At 40.8% G+C, this 22,872-nt stretch overlaps 1 protein-coding gene across 7 annotated transcripts in view; it reads right to left on the bottom strand.

The window, feature by feature from the left end:
• cald1a (caldesmon 1a) overlaps positions 1-22,872 on the bottom strand; it is a 90,177-nt gene that overhangs the window by 47,706 nt on the left and 19,599 nt on the right. For 5 of the 7 annotated variants that reach the window (XR_007569351.1, XM_050036116.1, XM_050036119.1 and 2 more), the window contains exons 1-2: positions 6,415-6,572; positions 4,599-4,684 (exon numbers count right to left, since the gene is read on the bottom strand). Coding sequence is in view for 6 of the 7 variants with exons in the window: in XM_050036116.1 (XP_049892073.1) it covers positions 4,599-4,675 (77 nt within the window). In the remaining variant the exon portion in view is untranslated. Of the gene's footprint in view, positions 1-4,598; positions 4,685-6,414; positions 6,573-22,872 lie in introns of those variants that run through there. The other 2 variants (XM_050036117.1, XM_050036118.1) reach the window with 1 other exon arrangement.

Here is a 22,872-nt window from a genome sequence, read left to right as displayed (position 1 = left end):
TTGACTGGGAAAATTCCACATCCATGAGCTCTCATCGGAAAAGATAACACGAAAAAAAGCATTTGAGACATTCCTGTGTGTTTCATTGAACAGAGACACACTACAGCACTGATGAGCAGGGGAACCGAAGAGCATGAGAGAGTGTGAGAAACCTCGGCAGAGCAGAAAACCATGTGTGTGTGTGTGTGGCTTTACTGAATACGACTAGAAATGAATTGAAGCCCGTTGCGCACCTCTATGTCAACAATCATTTTCTTACAACTTTAACTGAGGCTGATGTAAGACAGAACAGGGAAGGCTTGGCTGTGTTCCCTTCACACACACACACACACACACACACACACACACACACACACACACACACACACACACACACACTCAGTAGTAGTTCAGAAAAGTGAATGGGCCTTGTCAAACCTTCATCACCTGATGCTCATCCAAACACACCAACACACATGCACACTAAAGTGCACACCCACATGATTTACTGAATGCATGCACCCACCCACATGCTCACACTCATAAGCACATGCATAGCACACTGACACAGACTACACACAAAGACAATCTCAGTGTCCCAGCATGTAGGAAACAGCTCATGGAGACCTGGCCAGTAAACACTTATAATAGCTAGGAATTTGGCATTCCTTCAGCAGTTATTATATGGCCCCACACTCTCCCTGCGTCTCCTCGTCTTCTCACAGCGCACTCAGTGATGGTTGAATGGAAGCCAGCCAATGAGACAACATGTGGTTTTGACTAGTCCAACTAAGAGGGGCATGTAAATATTGATTGTTTCAATATATTGGCAGAAATGAAAACAATGTAGAGATGTAATCTTTTATCAACAACAGGAGCGGCGTGTCGCCTGCCAGCTGAAATTATTGCTGCTCGGACCAAATAAACAGGCATGAACAAACTCCCGCCGAGCTGAAAATGTAAATGTCGGAGGCGCTTACAGCCCTTGCTCTTTTTCGCGCTTGGTTCATTTCTCTTTCAGTCAGTCAGTTCTTATCTCTTCCCTCTGAAGGCTCTTCTTAGTCTACATCTGCCAAATTCCATCTTCTCCGTGTAACATAAACAGTCCAAAACTGCATAAATAATTGTAGCAGCAGGGGGTTTATGGAGGTTTTAAGCCGTGAAACATAACAACAGCATTAACCTTCACTTCAATCAGCCATTTAGAGTGCATCAGGGGAAATGAGACATAAAAGGCTAAAAGAAGTTCAAACGGAAAGATGCCAAGAGGAGAACGCTGCAGAACTGTTACACAATATCAAAATGTACAAGATTTTTACTGTTAAGTTATACCAAAAAATACTCAGGTTAAAATGGCTATAGAAAAAGCTGATATGGAAGAAGTAACTGGGTATATGTATGAGTAAACTGATCATTCATTAATTGGTAATTAATTAATTTCACTTCACTATGTAGTCAGTTATTTAGTTTTATAGCGATAATGATATGGGAGTAGGGCTGGGCCATATGGAGAAGGTCAAATATCGCAATGTTTTTGATCAAATACCTCAATATCGATATTGTAGGGTTGACTACTGGTGCTTCATAAAATATTTACACAATGAGATTTCTGATAAATAATTATCACAAATGTGGATACAATGTGTAATCCCACTCTTGACCTACTTGAGCTAGTTCTTAGTGGTTTAGGATTGCGCATCAAAATATAATGTTAAACTTTTGTCAATATGAACATACTACACAACGTTAGCTCAGTGAGATTCTCCACAATCCAATCGGCTGAGCCTCCCATTAATCGGTTCGATTTATGGTAATCGTGAGCCCCAAAGTACAGTTTATTCAGACTAACTGGCAAGAGACAAAAAAAGGTGGCCAATCCTCAATTATTCATATTCCTCTAGTCCATATGGGTTCACCGATGAAAAGAATCAAAAGGGGTTTTCATAGAAAAAGTATCCAAGTTGTTCATATTGCCATCCATTCCTAACTGTGTATGCTAACTTTATTTGTCAAATGGACCGCAATTCTTCCAACTTTCCAAATTGGATAGCCACTGCAGAACAATTTGTGCTCCCACTTTAAAGGGCAAATGGGCTCTCTTATGTATCCTTGTGGCCATCGTACTACAAACTTTGAAGGCCTTTATTCTCAGAAACATGGTTCGGTGACAGTCATTGTTATATGACATTTTAGTTAATGTTTGTATGAAATTAAGACTGATATCATTGGAAAGCTATGAATCTCCCCTTTCCAACAGTGTCTGGGTCTGGGCCTGGATGGAGAGCGATGGCAAGTTAACAAGGGGCAGATGGAGCCATCCCCTCGTGCCCCCTCAAATTGTCCTCTGGTTACCAGGATATAAAGTCCTGGATACTGTGTGGCCATATCCCCACCCCTACTCTCAGCCAAAATTTGCTTAGTAACATCAAAACAAACCAAAAACATGTTCAAAAGGATCCTTTAAATTTGGCTATTAAAGCTGCACGAAGCAATATGTTTTATTAACAACAGATAAAGTGATTATGTGTAACGTGAAAGTGATTTATCGTAGTGACAAACTTACAGACTTAAAACTCAACTCTACGGTTCTCTTGAGCTAACTGAAACAATTGAGCTTGTTGGATAGGTTTTGCTCCCATTGGACTCTTTTCGAGCCAGGGCAGGCAGCTGTTTTTAGCTCTGGAAAACCTCTGATGAATCACTCTTTGCTACATGCCCAGCACCAAGTGACATTCAGACAAAGTTAGCAAATCGCTAGTGAAAATATTGGAGCATTCAGCAGCTAAAGAGAGAGAAATTCCCCTCAGGAGTTGGTGGAGACCAAAACAGAGCTAAAAGGAGAGTGAATATTTGACTTACATTTGCCAGGTCACCAAAAAACTCTGAATGAATGCTAATGTTGTTCTATATCTATTGAATGTGTAAACAGGCAACTGTTTGCTAACATATTGCCATCGGGTTGAGCCAAACACATGTATGAAACGAGCGTCTGGTATGGATAATGTGCTTTTTACGAGTATGGTCTGAGTGCAATGTGTCAACTTGTACTCAAGGAAAACCCTCATTCAAGTAGCCGTGTTCAGTTTCTTACTCTGAACAATGTCAGTTTCTTCTGACATTGTTCTGTCAATAGTTTTTAAATGAATAATAAAAATTGCAACTTCTAATCAACCCATATTAACTTCAGGTTTAATTAACAACTTCCAGTAAGGTCCAACGCATCCAATTTAAACTCCGTCCATTCCGAGTAAGGATACAGATATAGATAATTTAGTTGGTTGAACAGATAGTTTAAAAAAAGCTGTGATCAAGATATGTGCTACTATGCACTGTTCTTAAGCTACCACATACATACAGTATGTCTGACATTTCTGTACTGTAATTTCTTATCGGCTGATATATATCTGCTGATACCATAAATCTCTGATAAGCTATTGAGCAATATATTGGCCATGTAGATGTATTGGTTGGGCTTTATTCACTACCAAAAATAAATAAATACAAGACTAAGGGATCCTTGTTGGTCTGCATGGAATACCCCTGTGGAAATAAACTTGGCACCATCCATACAGCACACACAAGCTGGCAGACACTTTATTTTCAACGTCTGGATGAATGACTTAACCCTGAATTTTATTACCTAGTATATCTCCCTCGCCATTGTGGATCGTGTGCACTGTTTTGCAGACTTTCCTTTATACAAGAGATGCTATTTTACCTTGAGCAAAGGGCCTTGTTCATTACTGAGGCAAATGTTTCTCACATATCCTTTGTGTCATAGAAAAATTATCAGAGAGAAACATCCATGCATTCAGCAGTGGTCAGAGCTCTGTCAGCTTGTTTTCCATCAGTGATGGAGTTAGTGGTTCTAATAAAACTCTTCTAACAGATACATCTAACAGGCGAGCGACCTTGGCCAGTATCTGCATCCACATCAACCTCATCCTTAATTGGAAAGGCTGCGGCACACATGAAGAGACTTTTGTGAAAAGGCTCTATAAAATGCCTCCCTGGCACACTATGTATCAACTTCTCACAATAAAACCCTCTTTTTTACTAGTTTTGATGACTGCACTTGGCGGGTGTTACCGCTCAATCAATTTGTTGAAATGAACTTTAGCTTAATCAATTCCTTCCATTGAATCAAAAGAGTTCACAAGGCCGCGGTATCTGGGAGAGAAAATTGGAAAGCGGGAGGGAGGGCGTGATTGAACATTCCCCCTTAAAGGTCATCTCATTGCTTATCAGATTTCTTATCAACCTTTTTTTCCTCCCAGCCCCGGTTGGGGAAGCCAATATTTGCTGAGCGATGTTTTTTAAAGACCTAGAGGAGGGTCTGAGCCATTAAAGCTGGCTCCCTCCCGCTCCAACTTGGCATGAACATCAGAGGAGGTGCGCTATGCATTGACAACCCAAGCCTCATTACACAACACAGGCTGCTCCCTCAGCTTCACACAAACCTAACTAGTAAGATGTTCAGTGACAGCTCTGTGGCTACAAATGAATCCATCTTGGAGGACTGACTTTTTAAACACTCTCCGCTTTGAAAGAGAATTAGTCGGAAAATCCTGGAGTACTAATCTGTCGACGTGAATGACAGACAACCAAATGGGTCTTACCGTTGGGCCTCCAGGCGCATCTCCTCGCGCTTCTGCCTCCTCAGCTCCCGGCGCTGCTCAAAGTCCATTTCCTCCATGATTGTGCCCTGAGGGATGACATCATCAAACACAGACAGGTTCATTTAGTTGATTTCAGGAAGGCAGGTTGGAAAGAAAAAAGGAAACACATTCATTAAGGTCCTGAGAGGCCAGAAATAGACCCGTCAAACAAAGTCTTAGTTTTCTGATCATAATACTGTATTTTAATGAAATCAATTTTTGCTAGGGACTGTTCGCTGTTTATCAAAGGAGTGGAGTGGCTTTTTTTTTAATGTTGCCCCTTCCTGGAGCTACAAATATATATCCTTGAGCTTCCCTGCGTATCTGGAGAAAAAGGCATAGCCCTTCCTCCACCATAAAGCATTCTCTCCCTCTGTCTCTGAGAGACTTATCACCAAAACAAACAGCTGAAAACAAAAGTTGAAAAAGGCCTTGTAGTATTGCCATGCATGCAGAGTGCAGAATTTAATGTCTTCAAAACATCTGGTTTGGCACAAATGGTTTATTTTGGTGAAAATTTGAATGAAACTTTTAGAATGAAGGGATTTTGATGAAATATCACTATGTTTGTGGCACATGATGCTTCAATGACTGTCAGTAATGTGAAAATCTGATGATAATATCTGTCTGTACAATGTCTGGCTTTAATAAAAGGTGTCATTTTTATAGAAAACATGCCTTTTAAACCTGCCGGTGCATTTAGGGGTTCAGAAGGTACTTAAAATTAACATAAAATACAACCTTTTAAAGTTGTATGTCCCTTCTCTAAGCCCAAAACAGCAAACACAAGTCCCTCCCCCGTGCTTAAAAAAATATTATTTTGACATGCCTCCCCCATTTTGTGCCACCCCCTCCCCTCTAATAAATAACAAAGGGTCCCCTACTGGATTCGAATTGCTTTTACACACACAAGGGATTCACAAGAAACGAGGCTGCATGTAATCCTGTAGTATGTTCCTGCTCATGCAAATAGAACATCCTGTTACAGCTGCTTCACAATAAAAGCATATAAGAGGCAAAACATGGGGTGGGTTTTATTGTGAAGCAGCCACAGGAAACAACAGGGTTAGCCAACAGATATTGGGGATTTTGGGGATGTTTTCATCAGTGTTTCATCCTATTTCATTTTTGCAAGGAACAAGAATAGTTGAGTAGCTGCTCTGAGAGTTTGCTTTCATATTTAACCTCTATTAGACTGAGGATTACAACTTCAAGTACAGTCCATCCTTCAACACACAGTACTGACCAGAAGTGTGTAGCCCTGTCTTTGTGTATAAAAACCTTAACCTTGCCTGGCTGAGATCTATGCCCACGTACTTCGAAATAGAGGACCGAGGCAGAAAATGAAAGAAAGAAGAGCAGACATACAAAGAGAGAGGAGGGAGAAGCCAACACAGGATGTTAACTCAATCAGTTAAGAGCAACTCTCACTAAAAATACCCCCGCTAGGGTATGTGACTGGCTATGCAGTGAGGACCCAGACCACCCAGGAGCTGCTGAGCTTCCCATCATACATCTATGATCCAGGCTAAACCACCGGCAACATCTCCTTTACACCGGAGCAGAGTAAACACACGCTAGCTAAGCACTTGAGGGAAAAAGACAAAGGTGCATGACAGCTCACGGAATAAAAAGCCAGCGCCGAATAAAGTCATGTTTAAACACTTTATCCTCTGTGGTGATACAACACGAGTCGGAAAGTGGCAGAAAATAAGATGCTTTAAAGTGCAGCAGGACAATTTTGAAGAAACAAAGGGAAAAACTTTGACTGTCATACCTTGAATTAGCCTTCAAACAGTGTCTTTTCCTTCACACCATACCAGCTTTTCACAATGCTCTCTCCAAGCACAGATACAATGCAACAACGTCTAGTAACAGTCTCCCACAGTCCGGCCTCAGCTGACAAGGAAAGGCAAATGCCTGTTCTCTTCCCCTCCCTGCTAGTTGTCCCTCCCTCCATCCCTCTGTGACCTCCTTCCTTTTTTCCCTCAGCCTTACACCCCCTTCCCTTTCCTCCCTCCCTCCTCCGTCCTGTCTCTCCTTCTCTCCCTATCTCCGCCACTAACTTTTCCTGTGTTGTGTACCTACATGTCAGAGCTTGGCTCTTGAGTCCCGCTTCCCGTGTGTTAGAAGCTTTGTCTTTCATCTGCAGCCGCGTACAGAAGGGGGTCAAAACAGGCCCCCATTTATACATGGACATCTGTATATGAGTATGCATGCACACAAGCACGTAGGTGCAACATTACAAGGTTTGTGTGCATGCATTTACACCCATACTAATGAGCAGATGTACTGTACGCATGGACAGGAAAAGACATGGACAGGAGAGAAATGCTGAAAGAAACCACGACTCTGAGGGATCCTCCTAACCCTCACGCTCCCCACTGCATCTTCTCAGCCAGTCTCCTCCCCCCCTGTGAGCCTGTACAGTAAACACAGCCTCGACTCCCCGCTATTACACTGTAAAAGCCTCTGTGACTCGGAGGGGAGACAGATACTTTAAATACCGCAAAAATTCACTCTATGTTTAGATTGTTTAGATGCACTCTTAGTGTCATTTGTGAAACGGGGGTGGGGGGCAATTGGCACTTGGATGTGGGGCTATTCATGCAACCGTAATTAAGATGAAATGAGAGCAATAACTAAAACCGACAAGGCCTCCAAACATCACCAGTCTAATCACATACTTCCTAGAACCAGCGACGCCAAGGGAGACAAAGTTATTAGTAACGCAGGCACGGCAGCGTATAAATTTGGAGTTATTGTTGCAAATAATGCGTGATTTATGCAGCTGAGAAGACTACACTTTCATTTGGTGCTCAGTTTTGTACAAAAATGAGTTATAGATCATTTAAAGACATGCCATTTATGAGATAAATTAGAATCAAAGTAGGTTTGTCAACAAAATGATCACAAAGTGGACCATATACACAGGATTTCGCATGAATAATAAACCTGAGATAATTATATTTTTCAAGCTGATATATGATGTATGAAAAGGACTGGTGGATGAATGCGAGGCTGAACGCAGCACAGTCACATTGTCTCGTCTCCGCATGGGAGAAACACCAGGCGCAGGGCAGAAGAGGAAGCCTGTGGCTTGCAGACAAGGCCCTCAGTAAGACGTAGAAATGTAACCGTTGTGTATATCACTGAAGGGACCACCCACACTTCGCAAAAGCTAACACAGAGGCAGGACGAGAGAAAGACAGCATTCCATAAAGTTGAGCAACCTGGAGTCTCAAGTTTGTGACATTGTCAGACTTTGACAGACAAGTTCAGCTTGTCTTCGCCTGTCCAGTGTAACACATCTTCCTTCCTTCACTGCGTCTGCCCATTTATTCCACCATTTATCTCAAAAACCCGCATCCATCCATCCATCCGGCCCTCCCTTCTTTTTCTGTCTCTCTCCTTTCTTTCCTCCTCCCCCTCTTTCTCTTCCCCTGTCTGCCCAAACCTTCTACAATGGCTATAATGACACATTTACCAGTCAAATTACTACCTGTCGAGACTGCCAGACCCTGGCACAGAACCCAGTGTCTAAGTGCCAGCCTCTTAAAAAGCCTTAAAAGCCAAGTTGATATTATCCTGACAGCCACTGGGATTACACCACGTTATAATGCCTCTCTATCTTCTCATGGAGACTTGAGTAAAAGCACCAAAACAATGGGCCCCTATTGGCCAAATGAGACACAAAGTAGATCAAGCAACAGTCTGGGCGTTAGACTGAAGAATAAGTATGGGCCAGGAGCACATCTATTTTTGGCTTTGAGAAACGTTCCTAGCACTGGCTTAGCGTTCTGTGAGAAGAGAAGACTGCAGCTTTTTGGTCAGATTTGTTAGTATGATACTCAGAGCAACTATCCCCTCACAACCTTTAGACAAACACATTAATCTCCACATTATGGCTATGGAGCTATGCGAGGAATGCTCCTATTTAACCTCTGATTTTAGCAGAGGGGAGTTGAAAGAGCCTCCAAATTACTCATTCACATGCCAGTTGCAGACTACTCCTCCTTTTGGCTCTTTTTTTGTGTGCAGTGACTGTTTTGGTTGTTGAATAAAGAGAATTAATGTGAAGATAAACAAGTAAAAACTAGCTTGGCGCGAGCTATGTGCTTGCCAGCTGTGCGGTTGGCACATAAAGGAACAATGGTGACTTGTTGCAGCTGGTGGTTACGAGGCTTAGTCACCAGTCACATACAGTTTTAGGCTTTAGAAAATGGGACCTTCATGACAGTGAAAAAACAACTTGCTACATACACGATTCAAACGTGTTGGAACATAACGCCTTTATAATAAAAACAAAGATTTTACATGAATCCTTAACTGACTAACAACATCATCCGACAAGTGAGCTGATTGTTGACAACTGTAAACAGAACAATGCTGTGTCTCACATTGGATTCTTCTGTGAGTAAGCTCATATGAAGTACACTGTGTACACCATGTACTTACTTGCATAGCGTGCACATTTTAAACAGCAGTGCTTTTCAAAGTCAAGGATGCTTCCTTGGTAGGACAGGTCCTTCCAAGTCGGGTCCTACAGAGCCTTTGCAAGACTCCTTCCTAGCATACGGTAAACACACTGGAACAGGCTAGCAAGTGCCCAGGTGTGTGTCACTGAAAATTCTCTAAAGGAAGGACTCTGCCCCGAAAGAATTCGAAGGATATGTGGAAAGGGAACAGTCCTTCAGCTGGATTCGATGACGTAGCCTTCTTGAAATTCAGCTGTTCAAGAATCCTTCCTGACTCTGAGAGGCACCAAGTGTATCAGTCTAATCAAACATGGCTATTGCGCACCTACCAGAAATGACAGTCACGAATTCTGACAGCTTTTCTTACTCCGTTCGGTGAATTGCAACTGGGCAGAGCATTATTGCCAACTTTTGACGAACGATTGTCACTTGCCAAAATTTGCTCACGTGTCTTCTTCTATATTTATTTATTGCATTTAAAATAATTATGCATTCACAGAATGTTATGAATGTCCGTGGCTGATGCCAGCTAGCTCTATTAGGCTACCAGCTGATCTACTGAGTTAATGAGAGCTGCCATATTTTGCGAATATTTACAACTTGTCAAGCGTCTGACCATAAATCTGATACTTAAATCTTCTACAGTGAAGACAACAATTTAACATGCATTAACACCACATGTAACTTACGACAGTGCAACTTATGCCCCAACATTGTAACGTCGATGCCTGAATATAAAATGCTGCTGTTAGCTAGCTAGCAAGCTAACGTTAGCATTTGTGTAATCGTTTGCACTACCAATTTATTACAGAATAAACCCAATTAACAAAATGTTGGCTTATGACAACAGTATAGGGGTAGTGGAAAAATGGCCATGTATTTGTACAATGTTTTGGTGTGTACAGTGGATGTCAGCGGACATATGTTTGCGGTCCTGCCCCCTGTGTAACATAGGCAACATAGAGGCCCCCATTGAGGGTGAGAAATGTCCAATATTACGCACCTAACTTTTTGATTATGAATGCACCATCCTGGTACTAACGGTACGCAGCATTTTGCCATACTCCTCAGTTTGAAAACTGCACTCAAAATAGCAAGTCTAAGTACAGAAATATGTGACTTGAGACATAGTGCAAGTCTAAGAGCCATGCTAGCACCTCTGTGAAGCTTTACCTGTAAGCTAATGCTCATGTCATCAAGCTAACGTGCTCGCAGCAACAATGCTAACATGTTCGCAATAACAACGCTAACATACTAATATTTGGCAGACATAATGTTTACCATATCTACCATCTTACTTAATCATGTTAGCATGCTAACATTTGCTGATAGTGTGCTGCAGGAAAGAGACCTAAAACGTATCAAAGTTAATGTTTTTTTGAATGGGTTTTTGGCTAAATGCCTGAAAAAAGGTCTGTTGAACACAAGCTTAAAAGATTGTAACATTTTGTTCTACAACATAAATTCTTCAGTAAATACCTCACTAGTGAATTTTGAAGCTTTTACGTGTCTTAAAAATGGCGATTGCCAACAAGTGGCTAACTCAGAGCACAGAACGTCATCAGGTCAAGCACGGCTACAGCCTCGTTTTGGGAGCGAAGCTGAAGTCATGCATGCAACACAGTGTACTTGGTTCATTGCCTAACTTAAGCTTTTTAAGTCTGGCGATTGAATTACATGTCAAAAATCATAAAAGTGGTGTTCATTTGTGGAGATGATCTTACTGAACACAACATGTAAGTATAAAAGATGTTTGCTCGCCGCAGAGCTTATTTTCTGCAATAATCCAAAATGCCATGGAAATATCCTATTAGCTTTTTGTCAAGGGAACCATGCAGGGTGAGGCGAACTTCCGCGTGGGTTGACAAAAAAAAAAACATCATGCCTGTAGAATATATTAGGACTAAAAAAGTGCAGCTAAGGCTGACAGGAATCTCATTAGTTTTCCACTTATTTGGTTATAAACAGAAGTATAGGAAACTGAAATTCTGGTTTATATACTTTTTGATTTTGATCTAAATGCCATATAACCATGTCAACACAAATCACAGTCTGCAGTTACCATATTTGTCCATATACCCTAAAAAATGTATGATGCCTTATTACTCGGCCTGAGTTGAGAGGAGGAGTTATATGTCTGACTAGCAGCTATGGAGTCACAGCTGTGCAGGTGTCCAGGTGAGGAGAGGTATTCCAGTAATCTGGAATATGGAGGTAACACTGGCACAAAGCCTGGCCTTTCTCGTCTTTGCTTCAATGGAAGAAAATATTTTGCTCACCTGCTTGTGGTTGGTATGTTAGAAACTCATGAACCTCTACTCTTTCACCAGCCACATGCCATTAAGTTTTTCTGAAATAATATGAACTACCATGGAGACTACATGACATAAATGATTCAAATGTAATGATGAAATATGCTCTGACTATTGTAAACTGATATGCAACTATGTAAAAATAAATAATGTCAAATATTATTGGGATAATAATGAATGCACTATAGATGGTGGCATATAGTGGAAGATATGGCCCCTTAACTGTGAAAAGAGAGCAGCAGGATTCCAGTATTTTGACATCAGCTGTCTTCACTTATCAATATTTAGTCAGCCAGACTAAAAGTTAAGGCTTCTAGTCAAAAGTTGACGAAAATACAATTGTCTCCTCGTTCTGACAAATTTGAGGCTTTTATTGTGACAGCCCCTCTTCAAATACTGTCACTGGTCTGCCAGACTTGCTTGATACATGTGAGTCACCTCTTTTACAACAGCAATGACTGTCACACAACCTCTCTCTTCCTCTGCTAAAAGCTTCAAGGTGCTCTGTTGAGTTTTCTTGGAAACAAAGTCACAAAGTTAGTTCACATTCGGTGTTTCTTGCATTTCCTGCCTCATAAAACATTTCCATTTTTTTTTTCTTCATTGTTTGCATTCACATTAGCTAGCCTTTTTCTTTCCTGGATTTTGCTGCTATATTACTGAGCTCACCAGTAAGGATTACCCAATTGCCCAGGGCAAGTAAAATGTCACGTCAGGCTAGTAAATCTAGCAATTGGTAAAAAAAAGAATTAAACTAATTTATTTTTTCAGAGGTGATGATGCAAGTATCTAAGGAGTGAGAAAATGGCGGTGGGTACGGACAAAGTTTATGAGCTGAAGCGCAAGTAAGCATTTCAGTTGTCCTGGAAACATGGGTTTAGCTGGGCGGCGTTAGAGGATGTGGGCAAAACTCAAACTTTGTATTGCGCAGTTTGCCACAGGTTTGAGAGCAAGGTAGGCCTTTTTATTTTGGCTATTAAAAAAGTAGACCACTGCTGGAAAGATGGTCTTCTCATGCAACTGGGCTATCTATGCAGTAGAAAAATGCAAATACTATTGAAATCGGTGCTGCTTGACCAGAGAAAACACAAGACAATGGCTGTAGCATTAGCTTTTGCTCAAACAACAGAAAACCTACAACTACCAAAATGCACTGCGCCGAACCAGACCAATAACTGCTCCCGTTCATGGGTGACATAATGCAAGTTGCTCGTCCAAAACCCAAATGGCAGCCAGCTTCTATACTCTTTGTGTCCATGGTGGTGGATGTACAATCTGTAGTTCCAAGCCCCCAGGAAGAGCGCCAGGCTTTAAAGCAAAATGCGGAATTACAATGTCCGGGTTTGTCTCATGATACCATGTCGACCATGAAGACATTTTCCCATAGAACATTGACTAACATTGTGAAAGAGACATCTGTAAATCGGTAGATCTGATTTTTTGAGCATCACCACCCTCGCAAAATGACTCAATTCACTATTGGGATTTGATCCATTTGGTCTGCTTACATTTTGAAAGGCTAGAAGAGCCACATGATTAAATAAGCCGCTCAGCCGCTGAAAGTCTTTTGTGCGCTTGCTCAAGGGCCTCACGATGCACAAGATCCAGGTAATTTCATACTGCAGAAGTAGAGCTTTTTGGGCTTCATGCGCAGTTGAGCAACTTCAGAACAAGGCCCACACTCCAACGCTGTACCCGGTTCTCTTAATAAATGTGTGTAGTTCAAGCAACAGCCCCGGAGCTAGCTTAAATCAAAATACATCACCTGACAGATTTGAGCTGAGAGATGAGCAACGAGATCGAGAAACATCCCCCTGCAGAGCCAGGGCGTGCTAGTGCTAGCGTGCTAGCTAACGCTGGTAGCCAGAAACAAACAACTATGATTCATTGTTCATTAATTGTGCAATAATTCAAACAAAGAACACATGTTCTTGTGGTGGTACTTCTAAAATGAGCAGTGATTGAGTTTACTATATTCCATTATAATGGGAGTTGATATGCAGACCGTAGCTAGCTAGTTTAAATGTTGACTACTCCCATCACTGTAAAGTGATTAGCTGAATGATAAACTTTAAAGTTTTTGACTGAGAGGGGATTGTGAGCCTCTGATTGGCCACATAAAAAATGACTGACAGACACCCGGCCCTCTCGAGCTTGCACATGCACACGTCTAAAACGGTGGCTGTGGAACTCCCGCATGCGCACGTCGAAAACAGTGGCTTTCCCGCTCTGCAGGGGGGTGATATTGGGAAGATCTGGGCGCTAGCAAGATGGAAGGAAGTTAACCATAGTTCATCTACACATTTATGATACAAATCCAAAAACCTTGAAAATCAGCAAAGTATCTCTTAAACTTTAGTCTTTGTTGTTATTTGATAACCTCTGATAAATTAAACAATTTGTACTGGGGCAAGTAAAACCTGACTTTGGGCAAGTAGATTTCTACTCCACACCAGACCACGCAAGTGAAAAAAAAATTATATTGAACCCTGCCATTGCACTACCAGTGGTCAAAAACGTTCCTTTAATGTTGGGGTCAGTTTGTTTCATCAGAGAACAGCCATGCTGCACATACTCTCTCCCACTGAAAAGTATAGTATTGCACTAAGCACATCATTAAAGAACACATACTGAGAGACTCTTTTCAAGTGTGAGTACGTAGGAGTTAACGGACACTTTGGGAATTTAACCACTAACACTGACACGCTCCTCCATTTGCATGTAACTATAAGACAACCTACTGTAAATTCTCCCTTTATAGGAGTATTGGATGCTCACTTGACAGCATATGAACTCACTTAGGCTTAAAGGAGAAAGGCAGAGGTCTATTGGTTCGGTCTAGGCTAAAATATATTGGTAAGTGTTTTGGCAAAGTAAGAATGATCACTTTATGATTGTTTTATCACACAGATAAAGCTTGTGCAGTAAAACAGGGAGGAAGAGAGAAATAAAGAGAGAGAGATACTGCATGCCTGTAGGTAGTGCACACTAACAGCTGTTTTGGCTGAGGCTCTGGGGACAGTTTGAATTGGGTAAACCTAACGTTTTCTGCAGGGGTAAGGAGTCTCCTGAGATTAGTCTGACAGGGCGGTTAAAATATGTTCAGCCTGTGTGAGAGGGTGTGTGCATCCTGATAAACAGTATTTAACCCACAGCATTTACATTTATGAATGTGTTTTGTGTGTATTTATGTAAATGTGTGCTTGGAAAGTGTGAAGAGGAAGTGCATATGAATGATTGCATGCTTTTTATTGTGTCCACACTAAATGAGTGTGAGAATGTAAGTGTATGTTTTTACATGTGTAATACTGAAAATACATATGGCCACTGCAAATACAGTATGTGTGTGTTTATGGTACAGTAAATGTGTGTACATGTGTGAAATCCATCACCACCTACAGTGCTGTGTTTGGAAAGCTGGCCTTGTGGTTGTGGATCCCTGCGCTATGTGTCTCCTCTCACACATCCAGGCCTCGGCAGCATTAACACGTTTACAGTCCCAGGATGCAGAGCGGCTGTGGATGAGCATTCATAAATTCACTGGAAGTCTTTGGCGCACCGAGGCCAAGAATTTCTCTCTTTCTTTCCATCTCCGCTCATCTCTCTCTTGGTTTCATCTGTCATCTAGAGTCTCCCTCTCTGCTTGCATTTCAGAGCCTGACCGATACATTGGCAAGCTGCTATTACCGGCTGATACCATGTACTGGTATATAATAGCACTGTCACTTTTTATCTATAATCTCATACCTTATAAATGATTAAATATTCAATCTGTAATGACTGCTTAACTGCACACAGTGTATGCACAACAGGCCATAATCCAGCACGAAGTTTGTCCCTCTGACCCACTGCACTGAACTAAGCTACTGTTTCTCTTTCTGGTAATGCAAAAGCAAGACTGAGTGGATAACATTAAACACCCTGGAAGTAACATTAGGAAGTGTTTTGGATTCGACACAAAAGATGAAAAAAATCATGGATAAAGATGGGGCTGATGTTGTAAAAGGCTGCTACCGTGCAGTTACGTTAGCTTACCGTAACAGCGTGTTACCTTAACTTGTCACTCAAGTGAACGAACAAAAGCAACGTAGTTCAGGTTTAGGCTACATGGTAGTATTTAAATTAATTTGAACAAATTACTATGTGTTAGTTCTGATTTGTGACATAAAGAGTGATAGCTCTAATCTGCTCCATGTTAGTGTGTTACATTAGCCTGACACACAAGGCAGCCGAGGCCAGGCAAATGAACGGAAACAATTTAATTTAGGTTAAGGCTACGTGGGTGGTATTTGAATTAATCCAAACTTATTACTGTGAATTACTTCTAATTTGTGTCGTAAAAACAGCTCAAGTCTGTTAGCTTTTTACTTTAGCTTATAAGTCAAGTGAGGCAGCCGAAGCCGCATTAATACATGCAAGCAACATTGTTTAGGTTAAGGCTACATGGATGGTATTTAAATTAATTTGAAAATATGTGTTAGTTCTAATTTGTGACATAAAAAAGTGACAGCTCCAGTATAGTGGTATAACGTTAGTGGTATTGCTATGTAATTACTATATTTAGTTGAAATGTGAAACAAAAAAAGTGATAGCTCAATATGTACCATGTTAGAGTGTTATGTTAGCTTGACACATCAGCGAGGCAGCCAAGGCCAGGCGGATGAACGGAAACAATTTAATTTAGGTTTGGGGTATGCGAGTGGTATTTGAATTAATTTGAACAAATCATTGCGTGTTACTTGTAACTTGTGTTGTAAAAAAGTGACAGCTCAAGTATGCAACATGTTAGCATGTTGCGTTAGTGTGACACTCAAGTGAGGCAGCTGAGCCCAGGAGAATGAACTTAAACAACTTAGGGTGCATTTGGAAATACTCACTCTGAGTGCCAATTTATGAACGCACCCTTAATTTACGTTTAGGCTACATGGGTAGTATTTAAATTAATTTGAACAAATTACTGTGTGTTAGTCTGACTTCTAATGTAGTAAAGTGACAGCTCTCGTCTGTAGGTAAAAAAAAAAAGTCGTTATACAGAAATGCAAAAGATTTGTGGACAGTAATTTAAAGACCATATTTATTTAAGATTTATTATGTTACAGTTTTACTGGCTATGTTTTTATTTTTTATATCACAAATTCATTATGTTGTTTATAGTTGTTGCCGATAATATTTTATACTAATTCAACTTCTAGTTAACTGTTAAATTAGCTGTTAAAAGTTTTGTTACCTTAGTACATATTCTTAACAATAATGTGTCTGTATTACAGTATGTGTAAAAAATACAATTAAATGGGCAGATTTATTGTTAATGTTTTTTTTTAATCCCTCAAATATTAATATCAGCCTCAGAAATCCATTATCGGTCGCCTGTTCTGTCTTTGCCCGTGCAGTTTTCTTTTCTTTTACTCTCACCCTTTTCTCACTGTCTCTATCTCCTCTTGGACGGCGATGCAGCAGCTTAGCCAACAGCTGCAGACTATGTGTTCAGCTACAATATGAAGAGACTCAGGGTTGGCTATGAATTAAGTTTAGTAATTGGTTTAATTTTTAAGGATTTACTTATGTCCAAGCAGCCAAGCTTCATTCTGTATTTGTCTCCGTCTGCGTTTCATGCCACAGCGTGAATATCAACCACAATAGCTTCTGTTGTCAAAGCTGAGGTCTTCAGCTGCGACTATATATTCTAGGCAACATATGAGGTGGCCAACTGCATCAGACCTCAGCTCAATCTCAATACCATCTGCTTTCCACTCACACTCTATCTCCTCCAAAACAAATTTTTGAAAGTGTGGCTTCGGCTCGAATGAGGAAAAATTTCACTGAGCATGAGCAGACGGTATTCATAGGCAAACCTGAGAAGCTAATGCCACTGTGGCAAGTGAAATGCGGCGGAATAACGTGCTGATGGTTTTGAGGGTTGGGGCAAGAAATGGGCTGAATGCCTCAGATGCATTGTCATTTTGTGACTTCAAATGTGCCGATCAGACACAATCCTCCCTCAAATTGAAATCTCTGTGCTGACTTCAGCGCTCGGTTAGAAGACAAACCAGCGAGGGGAAATTTCCCATCGGTGTAGGGAAAAGACCTGAAGGTTAAAGATGTAAAGTTTCCATTTAGTGGAGAAAAAGGAGACTCCTGCATTCCCAGACAATGGTTCACATTCCGTAACACCTCTCTGTGCCCTGTGAATCATACACACTGAGACAGACTGACTGAGTTTATCTCTTCACACACACAGCCAAGAAAATCTCAATGGAATACCTTGGATGTATTATATTTTACAGTAGGCTACGCAAAGCACTGCTGGGATTTACCAATCACTGAATTCATTAATTCATGACTCAAGAAGCAACAATCAAAGTAAAAGCAGAGGAAAAAATACATGCTTTGTAAGTTAATATTTTAGTTTAACACTAAACACTTTAAAGTAAGCTAATCTGCATCAGATCAGCTTTCAACGGATTCTGATTCAAACATGCAAAACAGCGATTGGTGCAAAACACATGACATCATGTTTTTCCAGCTGATTCCTGCATTTTACCAACTAGTGAGAAACTGTTCATGGGAGCGTATCTATGTTTCCCGGGCTCTATGTTCCCTGGGTTCTATGTTCCCCACTTAACCCTGCAAAAAAGGTTCTATGTTCCCCGCTTACCCAAAAAAGGTTCTATGTTTCCCAGGTTCTATGTTCCCCGCTCAACCAAAAAGGGTTCTATGTTTCCCGCTTACTAAAAAAAAGGTTCTATGTTCCCCGCTTACCCGGGTAACATAGAACCTTTTTGGGTGGTAAGTGGGAAACATAGAACCCGGGAAACATAGGGATGACCCCTTTAAAGGATAACTTGTGCCTTATTTTTGTAATTTTGGCCATCATTGTTATTGGATTATGGTTGCACCATAGGGCCGGTTGCACAAAGCACCTTAATTTAAGACTTTATTTAAAGTCTGAGTTGAGGCTTCCTTGAAAAACAAAATCGGTTGCAAAACATCCTTATGTCTTCTCCTTAAGGTTTCCTTGAAATGTTTACTAAAGGATTTAAGTTTTCATCCTTATCTGGGTCTTAAACTTAAGGAGTTGCTTAAAGTTTGTTAAACTGTTGCACAAGAACCTTAGTAACCAAAGTCAGGACAAAACATAAAGTACGACCGCTAGAACCCGATGGACACGCTTACACCTTGTTTCCACTTACGTACAGAGACTGGTGTCCGTAGAGCCGTAAATATATGGATGATGCCTCTAGTGTCCATTTTGTTCTAATTTTTTTTACTAGAAGTCAGTTTATGATCGTGGCTGTCTGGTGTTGGATCATTAAACTTTCCAAAGTTGCGCTGTTCCAGTGCCTTTACAATTAATGATTGCTTCGTGGTTATATGCAACAGGATCTTTTCAGTCATTTATATGTGAGGTATTTCATGTAAGCCTCAAGTACTATACTCAAGGAACAAACTTAAGGGGCTTTGTGCAACTGGCCCCTGCTTTCAAGACCTGTTCCTGCCCCGGCACTGTGACGTGCAATTCAGCGCGCCACCACCCGCACATATGACCAGTTAGTTCCTCAACTTGACCCGACCCGTTGATCCATAGCCAGACACAAAAGAGAGCCTATAATAAACATGTGCTGTTCAAAGAATTTGGTTACACAGCACGTTTGAAATGAACATTTTGGGACATTTCATAGATGTGAAACTAAAATAGTATTTTTTTTAAATAAAGGTAATTCAGGAAATATATCATAATTCACAAAATGAGCATTATGCTCTATTGAAAAAGATTAAAAACTAGCGATTGAGAACATAAACTCATTAGGAAAATGTTTACTGGGGTAATAAATCAAGTGAGAAGTAGGGTTACTTTCTCACAGACTTGTCGCCCCCAGCTGGTCATTAGAAAGAATGCAGGTTTAAGGCGCCTTCACGTTGGCTTCACTGAGATAAAATAACCCCTTGGATTGCACTCACCAAATTAAATGCAGACAATGTTTTACTTCTTTCAAAAACTATGTAGTCTCTCTTTAAAATTAAACTCCTTGAATCAACTTTGACCCGCTGTACTTGCCATAGATGTGCACACATAGTGTTCCTGTGCAATAAGAGATTATTAGCAGCATATTGGCCGTGCTTTCAGTTTTGCCTCCAAATAAAATGGTTTAGATAATCTGGCACAACTCTCTTGGTATGTTTACAACCAGACCAATCGTCAGACCGCCTGTGTTTCTCGCCTTACCAGACTTTGTTGTAGTGATGGCTCCATGTTCCTAGATCCTTGTAATTACATATCACAGCCAATAAAAATGATGACCGAAACTACAAAACGTAAGACCGTAAAAACTGTAATTATCCTTTTAAGTACTATGTAAGTCAGCTGTAACCCTCATGACGCTGCCTTACTTTCCCAAACAGCACGAGGTGATATGTTCTTGATAATACACGTGTTTCTATTATCTTTCAGAGTGACAAATCTCTTTTGGAAAGGAAGCTGTAGTTTCATACATTTCAAACTTGTATGTTACTCTGATTTATACAAATTACTCTGTATGTAGCATTCTTCAACTGTGTGTTTTATTTTCCACTGTCAGCCAGATAACCTCGCTAAACTTTGCGCACACTGTCATCTGTTGTATATATTTAGACTATGACTCACTGTTCTTTTAATACTGTCTCTCCCGGTCCCACACATTGATGGGAGTTTCATGCCGCTCATCACACTTTGGGCTGCATCAGATCTGAAGGTATTATGACCTTTCCCTTCTGTAGAGCGACAGCCGAAAACACCTGCGCTCCACCAGCCGGCATCCCCCTTCAGGTTGAGGGTGTGTTTATGTGTCTTTAAACCTCACGCCTGAAGCTAAGTCACACTTAAATTGCAATAAAAACATTACCCCAACATGCCTTATCCATCATCTGAATCTCACCGCTTTTCGACAGCAGGCTTTAGCACGCAGATGCTGCATTTAATCTACAAAAACATCATCTTTATTCTCATTTCTGAAATGATTTAACTAAATCCAGCTTCAGCAGGTTTTAAAATCTTACTTGAAGCTCTTAAAAGTTAACCATTGAAAAGAGATGATAAATTCTTATTTGTCAGCTGCTGATCCAATTCACCAAATTAAATAACTGCCCAAGGAGTTGATGTAGCAGTTGGCCAAAAAAGAAGGGTTATAAAACACTGTCTTACTTTTAAATGTTGGTTTTAAGAGGCACATTTGCATTAGAAGTTGGATTCTTGCTGCCCAAATCATAAATAATACTGTAAAAAGGCAGCTTCTTTGTGAAAGAGCAGCACAATTCCTCTCCAGTCTTTAACTTTTAAAAGGCTTGCGTCCCTTTTAAAAGTGCACTTTCAGATGCTACACCCACAATCAGGCAGAATTGGAGAAAAAGCATTCCAAAAAGTACAAATCCCACACAAAATAGGGATGTTTGTACGGCATCAAAAGGCTACTGCTCCCTGGCCGTGCTCCATATGACCAAATATGGAAAGAAAAAATGCTGCCTTTTCCCGTAACCAAACTGGGAAAAAGAAAAAAAAGGGAAGGTTTTCTTGCATGCTGTGTGCACAGCGAGATAGAGCTCTCACACTCACTACACAGTGGCCACAGAGTTGGCTCCCTCTCAAAACAGCATGACTGATGGTGATGTTGGACCTGCCGTGACATCTCAGCGAACACTGTTGGGCACACACACACACACACACACACACACACACACACAAACACGCACACCTGCACGACTCAGGAGTCATGAAAGAGAGGCACACCGATCCTTTCACTACGCTGACATTTCATTTTTAAACACACACAAAAGCTTTCTTCACTTTCACATATGAGCTCTATACCGGAGTCTCAGCAGTGCACTTCGACTCAGAGCCCCCTGGAAGGGAACATTCCTCTTGGTGAAAAAGCAGCCGTCTCAAACGCCACAGTCCTCTGCTTAAGTTAGAAACGGTTTGTTTATCTGCCCCGCCGCCCCTCGCTATATGGAGCGGGTCTGACATTCTCCTGCCACTGCCGCACTGCAAAAAATGTCTGTGTGGGTATGTCATTTCATAAGAAACTTATCAAATTATCTGAGACGTTGTTTGGAGCATGTGTGAACTGCCAGCAATGGAGAAAAACTGCTGGGAGATGAAAAAAAAGTCTGAACTCAGCACAGAACAAAGCAATAAATAAAAGGACTTGTACTTTTTTTTTTTTGTTAAACAAAAACAGTTTAACAATCATTGAATGTATTTCATCTTAAAGGAATAGTTCAACATTTTGGAAAATATGTTAATGAAAGTTAGATGAGAAGATCACTACTGCTCTCATCCCTGTACAAAAGTTATGAAGCCACCATAGGATACATAAGGAGAACTGGATACAATGTTGTGGGCGGGGTTATGTTAATTCCGCATTGTGGGGCCTTTAGAGCAAGCCCTCTACAGACATATGGCAGCCAAGCGGCTAACTTCTGATTTAGCACTATGCTAACTTGAATAGGGACAAAAAATATTTGATCTTGTGTCTCTCCTAGATTTTTGAAATGTTATCAGACCAAATACATCCAATCCCAATGGTGAAATGAGTCATTTTGCTGGAATTGTGACACTAAAAAAACCCACACATCTTTCACAATGTAAATCTATGGGGAAAAGTCCTCCTGGGCCCAATGGCATTACCTCACCATCCATGAAGCGGTAATTCCATGTTTGGCCACTATAAGAAACTTCATAGCTCTAAGAACCCCTCTGAATTTTGTGTATGCACCACAAGAACTAAGAACAATCATAGTTCTTAGAACGCCATTTTGATGGACTTTTTAAACTCCTATTTCAGAGTTGGTACTCTAACAGGACAAGTGGAACCATGAGTGACGTAGGTATATGGTGATTGGTTCAGGCGTAAGTCTACATTGATTGGTCGAACACATGAGCCAGTGCAGCACTGGCAACCACCATTTTTAAAAACCTGGATCCAGGACCCAAGTTAGTTAGTTTTCAGTGCTGCAGCCATAGGGTTAAGAAGAAGATGAAGTAGTAAGAAAAGCTGGAAAAGTGTGAATAGGTTTAATTAGTATGAATGTCATTGAAAAGTTGAATGATACAAATAAAAGGAGTTTTTGGACGAACTGACACTACACTGCAATGTTGACTTAAATGTGTAAGAATGAGATGAAGTAATAGGAAAAGTTGAAAGAGTGGAAATGAGAACAATTAGCATAACTGTCATTGATAAGTTGAATAACACCAATGGACTAGAGAATGCAATGTGGACTCCAGGCTTTTTCCGGATCTAATTGTATTGCAGAGTTTTGCACAGCGGCGACCGGATCTTTGCTCTCAAACCACAAAAAAATGGGATGGCACAACAGTCTCCTTCAGTACATTATTCTATGCTTTCTTTTGATTTTCATATTGGCTAGTCATCCTGTTTAATTTGTCTTCTGATTAAATCGCAGCCGTTG

Source organism: Epinephelus moara, chromosome 23 (genome assembly GCF_006386435.1).
Source record: "Epinephelus moara isolate mb chromosome 23, YSFRI_EMoa_1.0, whole genome shotgun sequence".
Classification (NCBI taxonomy): Eukaryota; Metazoa; Chordata; class Actinopteri; order Perciformes; family Serranidae; genus Epinephelus; species Epinephelus moara.
This window is presented reverse-complemented; position numbering and strand designations above follow the sequence as displayed.